This window comes from Trachemys scripta, chromosome 10 (genome assembly GCF_013100865.1).
Source record: "Trachemys scripta elegans isolate TJP31775 chromosome 10, CAS_Tse_1.0, whole genome shotgun sequence".
In the NCBI taxonomy this organism is placed as follows: domain Eukaryota; kingdom Metazoa; phylum Chordata; order Testudines; family Emydidae; genus Trachemys; species Trachemys scripta.
This window is the reverse complement of record NC_048307.1, coordinates 69,636,466-69,652,990: the sequence shown is the minus strand read 5'-3', so window position 1 is coordinate 69,652,990 and position 16,525 is coordinate 69,636,466. Positions and strand designations below refer to the sequence as shown.

The 16,525-nt window shown below is 43.9% G+C and overlaps 1 protein-coding gene across 1 annotated transcript in view; it reads left to right on the top strand.

Moving 5' to 3' along the window:
- The first annotated feature begins 702 nt into the window (after positions 1 to 702).
- The window catches only part of ABHD17C (abhydrolase domain containing 17C, depalmitoylase), a 58,119-nt gene continuing 42,296 nt past the window's right edge, over positions 703 to 16,525 (top strand). Inside the window, exon 1 of the mRNA XM_034784482.1 lies at positions 703 to 2,048. Within this exon, the coding sequence (XP_034640373.1) occupies positions 1,510 to 2,048 (539 nt within the window). The 5' untranslated portion in view covers positions 703 to 1,509. The remainder of the gene's footprint in view (positions 2,049 to 16,525) is intronic.

Here is a 16,525-nt window from a genome sequence, read left to right as displayed (position 1 = left end):
GGCATGTATTCAGGGGTGCTGGAACAATTTTTATAGCGGGGGTGCTGAGAACTATTGAACCAAACCGTAAACCCTGTATATACTAGAAACCACTTCAAGCCCGGGGGTTCAGCAGCAATCCCAGTTCCAGCACAGATGCATGTATTTATTACTGGGCTTGTGGGCCCTGGGGAGAGTCCAGAGCCCACAGCTTCATTTAGGGGGATGGGGCAAACTGTACAAGCAGACCAGGCAAGAGCCCTGAGCAGGGGCAGCAGGAGCTGGGGGAAGCAAGTCAGCCCCTCTCCATGAAGAATCCCACGCGGGGGGGCGGGAGGGAGAGAGAGGGAAGGGGAGAGAGGGAAGCCTCCCCCCAACTAGGACAGAGCTGCTGCCCGAAGCACCTATTCTCCAGCCAGGGGGGGAAAGCACACGAGCCTTGCAGCGCATGCGTAGAGGAGATGGGCCAGGGGCGCGAGCGAGGGGGGCCCTCGCACGTGACGGAGGCTCTCGTGGGGTTCTCTTAAAGGGCCAGGAGGCGGGTCCGACGCGCCCCACGCGGAGGGTCCGGGTTCTCTCTAGCGCTGCGGCTCCTGCGCCCCCTCCCCGTCTGTGCCCTCGCGCTGGGTTAGGGGGCAGCAGCGAGCCGCGCGGCGGGGCCTGTGGGCGGCCGGGCCGGGCGCTGTGCCCAGCTGGTGCGCGCCGCTCCGCAGGTACCGGGGCGGGCCGGGCGCCCCTGCCTAACCCGGAAGCGGTGAGGGGAGCCGGGACATGGCCGCTGCCTGCTACTGACTCCGCGCCGCAGCCGGCATGGCCCTGCCCGGGGGGAGCCGCGGCTGAGCCCGCTCCGCGGCCGGACGCCCTTCAGCGAGGGTCTGCCTGGGGGGGCCGATCCGCTCGGGGCTGCGTGTGGCGCTGCCGGGCTCTGGGGACCGGTGCAGTCGGTCGGTGTTTGGGGTTGGGCTCCACTGAGGCGCTGCAGGATTGGGCCAGGCACTGGGTGCAGGGCTGGGGTGGTGCGTTGGGCTTGGGGTTATTGTGAGGAGTTGCGTTTGGTGGGGTTTTTTTTTTTTTGAGGGGGGGATCTTTCATTTAGTGGTTTCTGGGTGGGGGGCAGATCTTATTTGAAGGGAATTAGCTTTTAATTTCTGGTTTGGGGGGAGCTGCACTGAGTCAGATGTAGATTTTGGGGGCTTGATTATTTTTTTTGTTTTAGGCGCTCCAGAGCAACCTGGGCTGTGTGAAATGACTAGGTGATTTCAGCCCATTTTGGCGGGGGGGTTGGATTTATTGTAGTAGATTTTGAAGGAGGGTTGCCCTTGATTTATATTTTGCATTCCCTCCCCCACACACTAGGTGGATTTCTTAGAGTTGGAGGGCTGGATTGGTTTTGGTGGCTTACAGTTTTGGTGGGACAGTTGCATTTTGCATTTTGGGGGGGTTTCTCTCGCAAGGCTGAGAGTGGGTTGCTGTGGGTGGACTCTGAATTTTTTCCCCCCAGTGTGGGTAAATTTTTCTCCAGCGTCGCTGATGCCAGAACAAGGCCCCAGAATGAACGGTTTCTCTCTGGGCGAGCTGTGCTGGCTGTTCTGCTGCCCACCTTGCCCTAGCCGCATTGCTGCCAAGTTGGCTTTCTTGCCCCCGGAGCCCACGTATACAGTGCTGCAGCCTGAGCAACAGCAACAGGAGGCTGGGGCTGCAGCAGCAGGGTCTGGGACCCCAACAGGAACGGGCAGCTGCAGCCTGCACTTGAGTGAGCGGGCGGACTGGCAGTATTCACAGCGGGAGTTGGATGCCGTGGAGGTTTTCTTTTCTCGCACATCTCGGGATAACCGGCTGGGGTGCATGTTTGTGCGCTGTGCCCCTGCCAGCCGGTATACGCTGCTCTTCTCGCATGGCAATGCCGTGGATCTGGGCCAGATGTGCAGCTTCTACATTGGCCTTGGCTCTCGCATCAACTGCAACGTCTTCTCCTACGACTACTCTGGCTACGGGGTGAGCTCAGGCAAACCCTCTGAGAAAAACCTGTATGCAGACATAGACGCAGCCTGGCAGGCCCTCAGGACAAGGTAAATTGGTGTTGGGGACAAGGTACCAGAGCATGGCTCTTGGCCTGCTAAGGAATATGAGTATTTCTGCATACAGCTCTCACCCTGTTAAACTCAACATCTGTATACTTAACCTGCTAAAGGGTGGGAGGAAGAAGTCTGTATACACTTCTTAACCTGGCTTTTGGGTTTTTTTTGTGGCCCTTCAGGGGCACCAGCAACAGTCACATGAGGAACTGCATGGCTTGGATTGGTAATGAGATTTTGCTTATTGGGTCTTCTCTATATGTGGGATTCAGTCATCAGCAGCCAACAACCGATGTAGCCACACCACTGCCTACTTCCACTGATAAAGGAAGCTGTAATGTGCACTGGTTGAGCTTATCCCAGCTTGACACCAGGTTGAGCTCAGTGGCTGCAAATCACAACTTTGTCTATGATTGGGGTTTGCACTGGTGCACTTACAACATTTGTTGGCCAGTAGTGGCTGAATTGGGGCTAATTCCACATATAGACAAAATTTGGGTAACAAGTTTGAATGTAGATCAGGTTAGTGATGACCAAAAAACAGTAACCATCTGATGGGAATTAGACATTGGGAGTCCCCATGTTCCATGTAAACTCTATAACATAGGCCTTCCTCTTTAGCAGTAGGGCAGGAGAGGAGAGGACAACTCAGAGCTGAATTCCCTGCCTGGCAGCCTGAGGTCTTGCATCCTCCCAGAGCAACCTGGCCAATGTGAAATAAGTAGGTGATTTCAGCTGATTTCCTGGGGGTAGGTGACCACCTCACAAACCATCACCAGAATTACTACTAATTGAATCTCCCTGTTTGTAGATGGAGCATCCAGGGAGTAAATAGACATGGAGTCCAAACTATCCCCTTGCCTCTGGCAGTGACCTGTCTGGGTCAAGTTTGAAGCATGTTGTTGGGTGGGAAAGTAGGTGTAGGAAAGCTTACTCTTTTGCTGTATGTATTGTACCTGTTGTTTGGTGGGTTAACCGAGTTGAGTTTCCAGGGCTCTCGGACAACTCTTGAGAACACTGAAACTGCTTGAAAAATTGAGTTAGTTAATTTGTAAAGAACTACCTAGGGCATGTGATGTTGCCTAGTGTAATGAAAGAAAGGATCAAATGTGTGGTAATACTTAGGCACATGGTGGATAAGATCTAAGGGAGGAGAAGTGCTATATAAGAGCTAAGTGTTAAGGTGACTGATTTGTTTTCCCCTCTCTAGCCCCACCTTTAATATTGTCTAAATCAAACTTGAAAAATTGCCATGAAAACTTACCAATCTAGGAACGCATTCTCTTTGTCCATTCTTCTAGATTGCAAGACTAAATATTTTACTTGCCACTTCAAAATGATTTGCTTCAAGTGAATAGAATTTTACAAGACTGATCTAAACCTGTTTTGTGGCTTTATTTTACCCACAGGTAAAAGTGCTGCTTTCTTTATTTCCTAAGGCAGACAAGGTGATACTTGTTCAGTGAAGGAGGATGCTCCTTGTTGTGTGTTTGTATGTTCCAGTTCTTAACATTACATTAACAGATTTAGACTTTATAATTGTCACAGCTCTCAGGAGTCAAAATAAATGTTATAATCAATGAAGTTGGTGCCTTATTGACACATGTTGATTCTGGCCATGGAGATTTACATGATTCTGACAGAGATATGTATGCTTAAATGTGTGTGCTTGTGTGTACATTGACTCACTGCTGGTGAGGAGGAAGTTTTCCCTAGTTAATGTATGTATTGATGATGCCAGCTAAGGGATCAGTTGCTACAGAATGTAAGCTTTTATCTTTTTAAAAAATCTCTGGCTTCATAGTTGTAAAGAAAATCTTTTAAATATGAACCAGCACAAAATTGTCTTCCTGAGTCTGCAGACATTTCCTCATATATTTTCTAAGCAGCATATTAAAATTAACAAGATTCTGCTCAGTTTCACAGCCACTATTCAGAATTTTGGGCAGCATTACAACTGAGACACAATATCTGTAAGTGCTTTCATTATAAAAATGCAAGCCTGACCCATAATATGTTAAAATATATGTGTTATACTTGAATACTATACCATTACAGTAATATTTAAGACTCATTTGGACCTGGTTTTGTGTCAGTAAAACTGCTCCAATGGAATCTGTGTATGCTTTGATTTCCACCTTAAATTCACAATACTTAGACATATTATAATGAAGTGCAATGCTAAATTAAGTCATGTCCTGAAATACGTGGAAAAGTGCCTCTTGCTAACAAGGCCACAGGAAGCTTTTAGATGTCCCTATAAGTTCTTCTGAGTTCACCGAAGACACCCTTAGAATCTTCAGCTTGAAATGTTACAGATCTGGAAGAGTCATTTGTTGTCTGTGACTGCCAGTGTTGGTGACATCCAAGAAAGAAGTATTCAGGATGTCTCTATTAGCCTGAAGGATAGACACGGAACCCAACGATGATTTTGATAATAAAACCAAACATTTTTGTTTAATAACCCAGGCCTCCGTGTGACTGCAAGAGGGGAATGTTTAGTACATTTCTGAATTTACTCAATCTTAGTTTCACAGTTCCCCTGTAAAGTACTACTAATTTTAGTAAAGTTAATACACCTCTACCCCGATATAACGTGACCCAATATAATACGATTTCGGCTATAACGCGGTAAAGCAGCGCTCGGGGCGGGGGTGGGGAGGCTGCGCATTCCGGCGGATCAAAGCAAGTTCAATATAACGCGGTTTCACCTATAACGCGTTATATCGAGGTAGAGGTGTACTGATTTTATCAATATGTATTTAATATTACCATCAGTAGTCAGGCAAGACTGGCATTAATTCTTAATTGGAGTGTGCGGGAACGGTTCTCTTTACCCCTATGTATTTGTACCATGTTCATTGAGCTGTTGAACGTGTATACAACAAATTTATATTAACAAATTGTATTTTAATATTTTGTCTGTAATAGGCAATGGATGGAAAATAAACCATATGAAAAGTAGTTTTAATATGTGTTCACTAGCCGCTATTTGTAAATATACCGGAGTTCCTATAGTGGGTGTGCAACTGTGCACATCGGGGTTCCCAACTATATAATAATTTGAATATTAATGGACCTGATCTTGGAACACAAACCTGTCAATTCTCAGTGATAACTGGGAATTCTTAAGTAATCTATAGATCAGGCTACATAAGCACCTCCAACTTCTATTAATTTTTTACTCTGTATATGAACTAGAACAGTGTTTCTCAAACTGGGTTCTGTGACTCTCGGGGTCCGTGAGGGTATCCCGGGGGTCCGCAGGCCCCACTGATCAACTTTTCCCCCTCCCTCCCAGTGCTCCCTACCTGCCTTGGTTCTGCATGGCTCCTGGAAGCGTCTGCCAGGTCCTGCAGACTCTAGGAGCATGGATGGCCAGGGAGGCACCACGTGCTGCCCATGCCCGAGTGCTAGCTCTGCAGCTCCCATTGGCCGGGATCCGCGACCAATGGGAACTGCGCGGGTGGCACCTGTGGGCACGAGCGCAGCATGCGGAGCGTCGCTGGCTGCCCATGCACCATGGGGCTGCAGGGACCTGGCAGCTACTTCCTGTGAGCTGCTGTAAGCGCCGCTGAGACCCCAAATCCACTTCCACACCCCAGCCCTCTGCCTCAGCCCAGAGTCCCCTCCCACACCCAAGCTCTCTCCCGGAGCCTGAACCCTCAGCCCTGAGCCTGCTTCTGCACCCCAAACCCCACATCCCTGGCCCCCCCCCAGAGAACCCCCCCCCCCCCCCGCTGGAGTCCTCACTCCTCTCTTGCACCCCTTCCCCAGCCTGGAGCCCCTTTCTGTATCCGAATCCCCTCATCCCTGGCCCCATCCCAGAGCCTGCACTCCCAGCCGGAGCCCTCAGCCCCCTCCGTCACCCTTACCCCAGCCTGGAGCCCCCTCCAGTACCCCAACCACCTTCCCCAGCCCAGAGCCTGAACCTCCAGCCAGGACTCTCACCCCCCTCCCATACCCCAATCCCTGCCCTAGCCCTGAGCCCCCTCATGCACCCAAACTCCCTCCTGGAGCCCACACCCCTTATCCCTGGCCCCACCCCAGAGCCTATATCCCCAGCCATAGCCCTCACCGTCCCCCCGCAAACCCCAACCCCCTTCCTCAGCCCAGTGAAAGTGAGTGAGGGTGGGGGAGAGCAAGTGACAGAGGGAGGATGGATGGAGTGAGCGGGAGGAGGGGTTTTGGAGAACGGTCAGGGCAGGGGGAGGGCTTCGGCGAAGGGGTGGGACAGGGGGTCCCGACTTTTTTTAATCAAAAGGGTGGGCCTCGGTTTGCAAAAGTTTGAGAACCACTGAACTAGAAGATATATTAATTTGTCATTTTTTTAAATATAAAAACATCTAATCTCTGAGCTGGAGGTAAGCAAAATACACCGGACCCTTGCTAGAACGCGGGATTTGGGATCCATGCGCTGTGCTGCGTTAACATGGGGACCGTGTTAAAATGAATTGCAATTAAAGTAATTAAATTTGGGATCCATGGCCACGGCCGTGTTGTATATGCGAATTTGCGCTATATAGACGCACGTTCTAGCGAGGGTCCGGTGTATGATGGATAAAAATTACAAATTGGATTTTTTTATTTAAATTAAATACAGGTTTTTAAAAATAAATCTATTTAAAATTAAATTAGAAATTACGACAACCTACGTTAGATTATAATAAGACTATTAAAATAATTTAAATTAAAATAATAATATTAAGCAGTACATGTTTGTGGCTGAAGTTTTCAAGAAAGGCAAAGCACTGAAATTTTGGAAGTCAGTGGCTAAGCACCTCTAGCCATTGTTACAATTAAAGTTCTGAAAGGATTTCTATTATAAACTCATTTTAATGGATTAATTTATTTTTAAACATCTGCATAGGCTGAAGCATGAGGGCTGCTGTTTTTAAGCTTATAAATGGAGAAAAATTGATCAGTATTTCCGATTATTTTGCTTCAGGGTGGATTGGTTTAAATGTAAGAAATTTAAATCACTGATTTTTAATCATGATTGAAATAAGCAGGCAGGGATCCTTGATTTTAATAATCAGTTTTAATCTTGTTTTGCCATTTGTACTTTTTAGGTATTTTCCTAAAGAGAGGCTGATTTTTTTCAATGGTTGGTAACCATTAAAACATGTTGATTTGCAACTAAATATAGCCTTTACACTGAACTTGGTGCTTCTTTTTGCTAATCAGCATACGCTATATTGATGCACATTTATTTAAGCAGCTGCACCTCTACCCCGATATAACGCTGTCCTCTGGAGCCAAAAAATCTTACCGCGTTATAGGTGAAACCCTGTTATATCGAACTTGCTTTGATCTGCCGGAGCACACAGCCCCGCCCCCCCCCCCGGAGCGCTGCTTTACCGCGTTGTATCCAAATTTGTGTTATATCGGGTCACATTCTATCAGAGTAGAGGTGTATATAGCTTAAATGACGTTTTTATAGATTCTTAATTTTTACATTTTTATGTTTAAAAAATGGTGAACAGTGCATTTCTTACTAAATGACTTTTTTTTTTTTTTTTTTTACTTGTGATTTGTGTCAAGTTTGTTTTGGAAATTTGAATTCAACAAACAGTGCACAAAAATGGCATTTTAAAATTGTTTATTGAATAAAACTACTTCACATGTGCTGGATACATTCAAAAGTTTATCAAAACATATTTTGCATTTTAAAATTAACTGATTTATTAAACAAAGTATTATCTGTACTAAGTGAATTGAGGAGTTTTTTTTCTGGTCGCTATTGTCCTTCAAGGTTTTAGAACTAGTAGATCTCATCCTCTCACACCTAGTTTTTATTTATAGATTGGAGAAGAAAAACAAGTCTTTTTCTACTCCCAACGGGTTTGTTAACTTTGAATAAACCAGTCATTGGTTTGAACTAATTGAATAAGCTGATATGAAGAAAAAACTATTTCTGTCAAAAGCTGATTCAGCACTTTAACAAACTTGCTAGAGCCTTTATAATTACTGTGTGCTCATAAACTGAGGAGTTCAGGCTGAGATAAATCTGCTTCCAGTTAATTAACACACCCCCATCAAGCACCTAAACATTTTATTTTGGTAATTCTTGGATTTATAGGTCTAAGTGACACTTTCTGTGAGTTAGATTCTTTGTTTCAGTTTGGTCAGTCTATTTTGCTCTAATTTGTTCTACAAATAGAACTGGACATAATATAAAGTGTTTCAGACCCTGTGTCTTTTATGTCAAGTTCTAATTGGGTTTAGTGCTCTTCGCTATTTGTGGTGATATAATTAACTTTTATCCTAATATTTGATTGACTGAGAGAGTGGCTGATATGTAGGATTCCTATAGCTTGACTCCCCTTCCCCCCCCCCCCAAACTACTTGTGATATTAAAACCATTTCAACAATCCTATATTAAGGTGAATTCTGTTAGCCTTATGAATGGGATACATATTCCCAATCATCCAGTTTGGGTATTATGTTTAAACTCTCGAGCATGACCACAAACATTTTTCCCATCATTATTCTTTGATGTTTTCCCTACTTCTGTGTTGCCTATACTTGAGTCAATTGCAGATTGTGTAATGCTTGGAAGACTGTGGTAATGGGTATAGTATTCTCTTACTGTCATCATGATATTTAATTAAATGTCTTTGTTAAATCCCTGAGTTAAATTCTACATTCAGTTTTACTCAATAGAAAATAAATTAGATAAAATCATAAACTGATCTCCTGGGCTGTGTGCAGTTATTGATTGGTGTTGATGGGAGTGAGTGATGGATAAATCGGAGCCCCTCCCCCCACTCTTCATATTTTTTAGCTTACGCTGGTGTGCTGATGTGCTTCAGATATGTAGGAGTGATAAAATCAATGTACGCATTCCCTAAACTCTCCAGGAAAGATTTGTGAAGTGATTTTAAAAATCCTATATGAATGAAAGACGGCATCACTTCCCTAACTCTTTGACTCCGAAATATAGTATCAAAGTGAAACTCCTCAGTCTGCTATCTGGATGCTGTGAAATGGTTGAAGAGGTTATAGCTGGTTATGTCTGAATCCTTGAAAGACCAATATCAAAAGATTTATGGAGTAATTTATTTAGGTATGTCCTCTCAACCCATAACAGAGCATCAGAACAGTTCAACTTTGATCTCTACTTCATAGTCAGTAGAGATCTGCTAGTTCCCTCCATTGATTCACCAGTACTGAAGGAGTCAGACTTCGATATTACACAATAGAATCCAAGCGTTTCTGGTAGGAGATTATTTTCCATTCATTTAGGAGTCATGATATATCAATCCAGGAACTATTTTTTCCCAAACCATGGGGATTTTAAAGATCTCTTCTATTCTGAACTGTCACTTTATGCAAGCTACATTAAAGAGGGTTGCGGGGGTGGGGGCGGGGGGAAGGAAGGGGCGAGAAAAGGAAAAGAGAGATCTGTTCTGTTGGTGTTCTCTTCCCACCCCCATTCCCACCCAGTGCAATTTTCTTTGAAAAACTTGGCTTAAAAAAAATTAATTGCAAATAATTTTCATTAAAGCCAGAGCTCATAACTGCCTGAATTCTTGCAGGGAGGGTAACTAGTCACCTGAGGAGGTCCTAGCACTTTTCTAAAACAGAGTGGTGACTGTCTGAGTACAAAGATATAGCCCATGTTAATTAGTATATTTTTTTCAGAGACTAAAATAGCATTTACCATGTTATCAGCATACTTAAACTGCCACTTTAATTTTCTTTGACATAATCTTGTTTGAACAGCCCTCTAGCATAAAATCTTGTTTCAAAGAATTCAGATCAGATCATTCAGTTGAGTTGAATATTTGAACAACTGACTTGATGTTTGTTTAATTAGCATAGTCCTTTGAAGTTCTTTCTGTTAGTCTTTAAGGTGCCACTGGACTCCTTGTTTTTTTTTTTTTAGAGCAGTGTTTCCCAAACCTGGGATGCCACTTGTTTAGGGAAAGCCCCTGGTGGGCCGGGCTGGTTTGTTTACCTGCCCCATCCGCAAGTCCGGCCGATCGTGGCTCCCACTGGCCGCGGTTTGCTGCTCCAGGCCAATGGGAGCCGCTGGAAGCGGCGGCCAGTACGTCCCTCGGACTGCGCTGCTTCCAGCAACTCCCATTTGTATCCTAGACTTAATTAGATGTGCATAATGTAAGAAAAATTGACCAGTTAATAATGTGAAGTAGCTATCACAGATTTTGTTCACTACCGATGTAAATATATTCAGTATAATAAAAGAATGCATTTACTTTACAGTACTTCCTCATTTTTGCTGTTTCACCTGATAGGCAAGTTTAGTTCTAGATTCATTTAAGCTGCAGATATTGTGACTTTTCAAAATAGTATAGGAAGAGAGAGACTCAGAAAAAGATTCTATATTAGGATGATGATCCTTCATTCCTTAATATTGGTTGCAAAAGTGGAAAAACTTTTTTTTGCTGGCTCTTTTGGCATCTACCTGCTCTGCACATACTTCCTTGGAGTCTGACTTCATAAACTGGAGTCTTCATAAATTTGTTTGGATTTGGAATTTTTCCCAAGCATTCTCAGTGGGACTCTTGGATTTTACTGGGTGGTATTTCCTATTTTTGGCCCTTTTAAAGAGATTATGGTGTGAGGGCTGCAAGTGGTTATGTAATGTACGCATATCCTGGTGAACAGTGCAATTAGAATCACATGGAACACAAATTTGATCAAAAATATGACTGCAAAATAGGGCAATGTTACCTTGTGCAGCAATGTATTATACAGCTAACTGCACAATGAACATACGTTAATTCAAATGATTAGCATGCCACAGGCAAGTAGATAGCTGCCACTGGTATTCTGGTAAACATTTTTAATAACTTTGTGCATCAGATTTTGGTGTCATGTTATGTAGATAGTTTTTCTAAAGACAAAGAAAACAGTAACATTTAGCAAAGATAGTCACTGATGTCAGGACTGTAAGATCAAAGCAGACTTGAAAGCTAAATTTCCATCATTGATATATATTTCATTGCCAAGAATAGTTTTAAATTAGCTTTGTTTTTAGCTACTCTTGGCGATACGAACAACAAATAAGATTTGATTTTTGTTTTTTAGTTGTCTTGGGTGTAGACAGGCTTAAAATTCAGCTGTCCAAACTGGACATATCAGTTTTTTGTTTACCCTCTCATCATAAAAGGTTCTGGGGTGTAGTTCTGATCTAATTACCGATATACTGGATATAAAGAACTCTAAAATGGAGGCTGGGCGCATGGTAAAAATAGCAGTGTGGACATTGTGGCATGGGTGATGGCATGTGCCAGCTGCCCAAGTACAAACCCAATGGGTCAGGTGGGCTTGCGCTAGAGCGGCTAGCCAGTGCTGCTGCTCGTGGCACAATGTCCATACTGCTATTTTTAGCATACTAGCTCGAGAGAGGAAGTGTGTGTCTGTCTACTCAGGATGGGTGCTCACTTCGAGGTGCAGTGTAGACATCCCCTAAGTGGTCATGAAGTGTGCCCACATACGTGTTTAGGAACTCAAGGTCTTCTTCTGCCTTCAGTGCCATATAGTAGATTAAGTGCCATGAGATATTTGAGAGGGAATGGTTTTAGCCTTTCCCTTTCTCCTTATCAGAGGTACGTGATCTCTCTGGATACTTTTCTACCTGCTCATTGCCTTCCTCAAAGAGGCTGGCTTGCAAAGTCTGATGTGTGCAAGTAGGCACAAATGGGTATTTTTGTTTTTGTTTTTTTAAATATAAAAGTGCACCCCTCGGCACTCCATGTTACCATGGTGTGTCTTTAAGTGCTAGGCTAAGTTTACAGTAGCTTGTTACTTGTGTGCTCAAGTAAAACACAATTAGTAATGTTATCTGGGACTTCAGAGAACCAAGGGTATACATGTCATGAATAAACTATATGGGGAAAAATGTTACAACTACAACAAAAATATGGGTCAACTGTCAGCAAACTTTGTGGCCAAACTTTGACACTGTTTGAGTAAATGGACTTTAAAAGACTGAGTAGACTAAAGGAAAAAAGTCTCTCTTCCCTCTCCCACCCCCAGCTAAGTCCATTTCAATTCTAAGATTCTTTTAATGACTTCCTTGCTTAGGTATACAGTAGTTTAAAGGAGATGTTGATGGCACCTGCCTTGTGGAGTCTTGCTTGCTTTAATTTCTTTTGTTTTAAATTTTGTTTTAGATTGCCACAGGAAAGCGGGGAAGTGAGGTTATGGTAATTTTCACCTTAAACCCTTTCCCAAGTTCGTTTTAAGAGGCTCAGCAGAAAATTAGTCTGTAAAGTCTTGAGTTACACCCGGTAAAGAATGTACCTATCTCGGAACTATGCAAACACTAATAAATGGGTGGTTAAATAACATTGTTTGCCAGTGATGCATTTAATGAGTAACCAGCACTTCCTCCACAGGTAAAGATGAATCAGTTTCAAGGCAGTGTTTGGGAGATAGGCCATGAAGGAAGTGATTCTTGAGGCAGTTTAAATTAACATACCAATGCCCATACTCAGTGTTGTTTGGCCTCTCAGCCACAGAAAAACTGCCATTTTTTTTCTTTCTGGACATTGAGTAACTCTTGCGAGTAACCTTAACTGCCGTTGAGTCCAGAGATCTTGGGGAAAAAAACAACAAGGAGTCTGGTGGCACCTTAAAGACTAACAGATTTATTTGGGCATAAGCTTTTGTGGGTAAAAACCTCACTTCTTCAGATGCATAGAGTGAAAGTTACAGATGCAGGCATTATATACTGACACATGGAGAGAAGGGAGTTACTTCGCAAGTGGAGAACCAGTGTTGACAGAGCCAATTCAATCAGGGTGGATGTAGTTCACTCCCAATAATAGATGAGGAGGTGTCAATTCCAGGAGAGGAAAAGCTGCTTCTGTAATGAGCCAGCCACTCCCAGTCCCTATTCAGAGATCTTGAAGGCACTCATCTGCTTGCAAGATTAGGCCCCATATATTTGACAGAATCTCTTTAGTGTGGCAGATACACACTGTACTCACTTGTGAGAACTGTATCTGTGGCCCCTTTACATTAACTTCTTGAATATATTGACTGCTGATTTTATCTTTAGGATATTCTGAGTAAGAAAGGATGGACGATCTAGACTTATAGTATATATGTGTGTTATATGCATTTTGGAAAAATATCCTGCTACTCCATGGGAAAAATCTTTCCCCCAAACCTGTGCGATCAGTTAAAACCAAACTGCTGAGTCCCTGAAGCAGCTTACAGGTATCCAATGCATATCTGATACATAGTTGAGCTAAAGCTCTTCATTGGGCATTACATGGGGGTTGTACTTAAGATAATAAGTAAGACTTAACAAGGTCCCTTCCGCCTCATGGCAACTTCAACATTCTGCTGTATGATGCAAAATATTGAGTGACCACTGCAAAATGCTCATTAGCTGAGTGCTGTCAATGTACAGTCCTTTGCCCATGGAACTTGCACAGGTTACAGAGCACTAGCATGATGCACAAGATGATCAGGTCCAGTCTCTGAAAATCTTCAGTGCTAGAATTGTGGAGTTTACATAATAATTAAAAGGAGGGATTTGAATGGAGAGAATGGTTGGAGGGATAGGAAGGGAGTGATAGAAAGAAACAAGAAGAATTTGGGAGAAGTTCAGGCAGAGGGAGGAGGGAATCCATGGCGATAGAGACCAGGTGGACAAGTGCAGGGCCTTGATGTGAGGATGAGAACTTGAACTTGATGTGAGAGCTGAAGCAAGAGTAGCAAGTTTAGCATTCCAGTTGTGATTAATCATTGTGATGAATGGGAACTATTTGTGAATAAGCAGTTTTCAGGAACAGATGGTTCTTCTTTCATCTTCTGTGTTGACTGTTGCGCTTCACTTTTTAGATGAATGACCAGAGACTTGGATGAGGAAAGTTAACAATTGTAAGTGATACAATGTGGCATCAGTTTTCATAAAATACATGCCTCTTCTGAAAATTGCCTGTAAAAAAGGGTATGGGGCAGGGTCTGTATATCCTTGGGTCAATTACAACCATATCAGATTTGTTCAATTAGCAAGAGAAATGTTTCCCCTAACTGCTAGTCTTTCCCTCTCAACCTGGCATCGGATAGTCTAGCTGGGTTTTTGTTGTTGCATGCAAAGAACCCAGCTTGATTTTCAGCTTCCAGGTTGTTAGCAGGGCTGGCAGTTGAAGTACAGGATTTCTATCAAGTTTGTTAAGTTTACAGATGTAATTTGAGGGACAAGGAAGTTGCTTTTCAATATAGAATTGCCCAGTGGGAGGAGCGGAACACAATGCAAGTTTTAGATGCTGGGAAGGAGCGTAAAGCTTGTTTTACCCTGTTCCTAGGGCTACTGTTGGCAAAGCAGGTCCCTTAGGCATTACATTAAGCTGGCTGCAAACAATTCCAAGAAAGGCGCACAACACAGATTAGAATTTGTGTAGTGTAGTGGTGTCCTGGTGATGTCCCTCTTTCCCATCCAGTGCTTAATTTGTAATGAAAGGTGCTGGGGCTCAAGAATTTTTTTCTTTCATAATTGATGCGGCAAACCCAGAGGTGCCAGGGCTATGAACTGCCAAGTCTAGAAGTGCTGGGGTTCAGCCCTTGCAAGCCTTGGCACAAATGAAGCACTGTTCCCAGCCATGTAGGCAGTAGTATATGGTGGGGGAGAAGAATGGCATAAGAGATTCTTGGTTTTATATCACCAGAAGCTCTTCTCCTTGCAGTGGAGTGAGCCTCCTAGGGCTGGATATGTTGGCTTTAAGACCAGATGATGCAAAGGCAGAAAGTAGTTGTACTAAAATGGCAAAAACTGGCCCAATAACTTTATTCCTGCCAGTACTGTAGCAGTTAGCTGAGATGAGCACTTGAATGTTTGTGGGAGAATCCTTGCAGTTCATGAAGTGTTTTTGTAACAGTTCAACAAAATAATTATTTGCAAATTAGGAAACTCCCATGTGGGTTTGAGTCCAGATGGGTTCATTAATTAAGAACACCTCAGACTGCAGAGGGAAGAATTTAAAGTATCCTTAATCTCAATGCATTTTCTCTGGTAAATTCTTACTGCTCAGTTTGTTATAAGCTTGGTTTTCACTTTCCTCTATGTGAAATCCATTCGATTTTCTTCAGACACCTTGATTTATTTGTGAGGGGGGCTTCTGTTTCCAGGAAGACTTTGGGCCAGCAGAATGTTTGAGCTTTACTTGTTGAAATTCTGCATTAGAACCTTTGACCCCCTTGTATGAAATACATGCTAAATTGAGGTTCATTTATTAGCTGTTTGCTGTGATATGCTGCATGCATCTGTGTCAGGCAAGTTTCCCTTTGCAAGGCATGCATTGTCACCTAGAAACTCTACAGTGATGAAATTTTTTAACAGAACACTAGCAAACTACTTCAGATACTGATATGTTATGACTGCTAAATCAAATTCACTGTTACATGGTCAGATCCATTTTATTTGTATTTGCAACAAAATAAAAAAATAATTTTTGCATTGCTGTGTAATGGGACACTCAACTTGAATCTTTTGAAACTAACTTCAAAAATATTTTTTTCTGACAGAGCACCCTTTAAATGGCATGTCCTGAGGTTTTTTTAAAATTCCTTTTTAATTTAAAATAGGATTGGTAGGAGGGTTTTTGCTCACATCATAAAACTTTTCTCCCCTCTCCCTTTCTCTCTGCACACAACTGCCTGCTGCTGGCTCAGGTTCCGTTTAGCTCAGGGGTCGGCAATGTTCAGCACGTGGCTCGCCAGGGTAAGCACCCTGGCGGGCCGGGCCAGTTTTATTTACCTGCTGACGCGGCAGGTTCGGCCGATCGCGGCCCCCACTGGCCGTGGTTCGCCGTCCCGGACCAATGGGGGCGGCGAGAAGCGGCGCCGGTGAGCGATGTGCCGCAGCTTCTCGCCACCCACGTTGGTCCGGGACGGCGAACCGCGGCCAGTGGGGGCCGCGATTGGCCGAACCTGCCGCGTCAGCAGGTAAATAAAACTGGCCCGGCCCGCCAGGGTGCTTACCCTGGCGAGCCACGTGCCGAACGTTGCTGACCCCTGGTTTAGCTGTTGGTGGTAAACACCTTCTTGAAGAGCCTGGGGAGGGCGGGGGGTGGGGGGAGGAGGAGGAGGGAGTCCACCAGCAACAAACAGGGAAACTGACTGTGTACAAAACCCTGTCCCAGTGCACAGCCTGGAAATAGACACTTTGAAAATTCTCTGACTACTGAGTTACAGTAATCTCAGGAGTTACTTGTAGAAAGAATGGGTACAAAAGTTTCAGAAGGAAATAAAACCGTTCTCTCAAGTGGACTATGTCTCTCTTGGTATGCTAGATTGTGCAATCCATTGCAGATAGTGTAATATGAAGGGCAAAAAGAGCTTGAGATGAATGGCTGCTTTCTAAATTCTTCCTCTTGTGTTTCTCGAGTGTGACTTCAGAGGGCTTATTTGGAAAATTCTGCTTCGGCATACTCTTCATTCACTATGGCTATGTCTTCACTGCCAAAAGTGTGGCTTTACATTGAGAT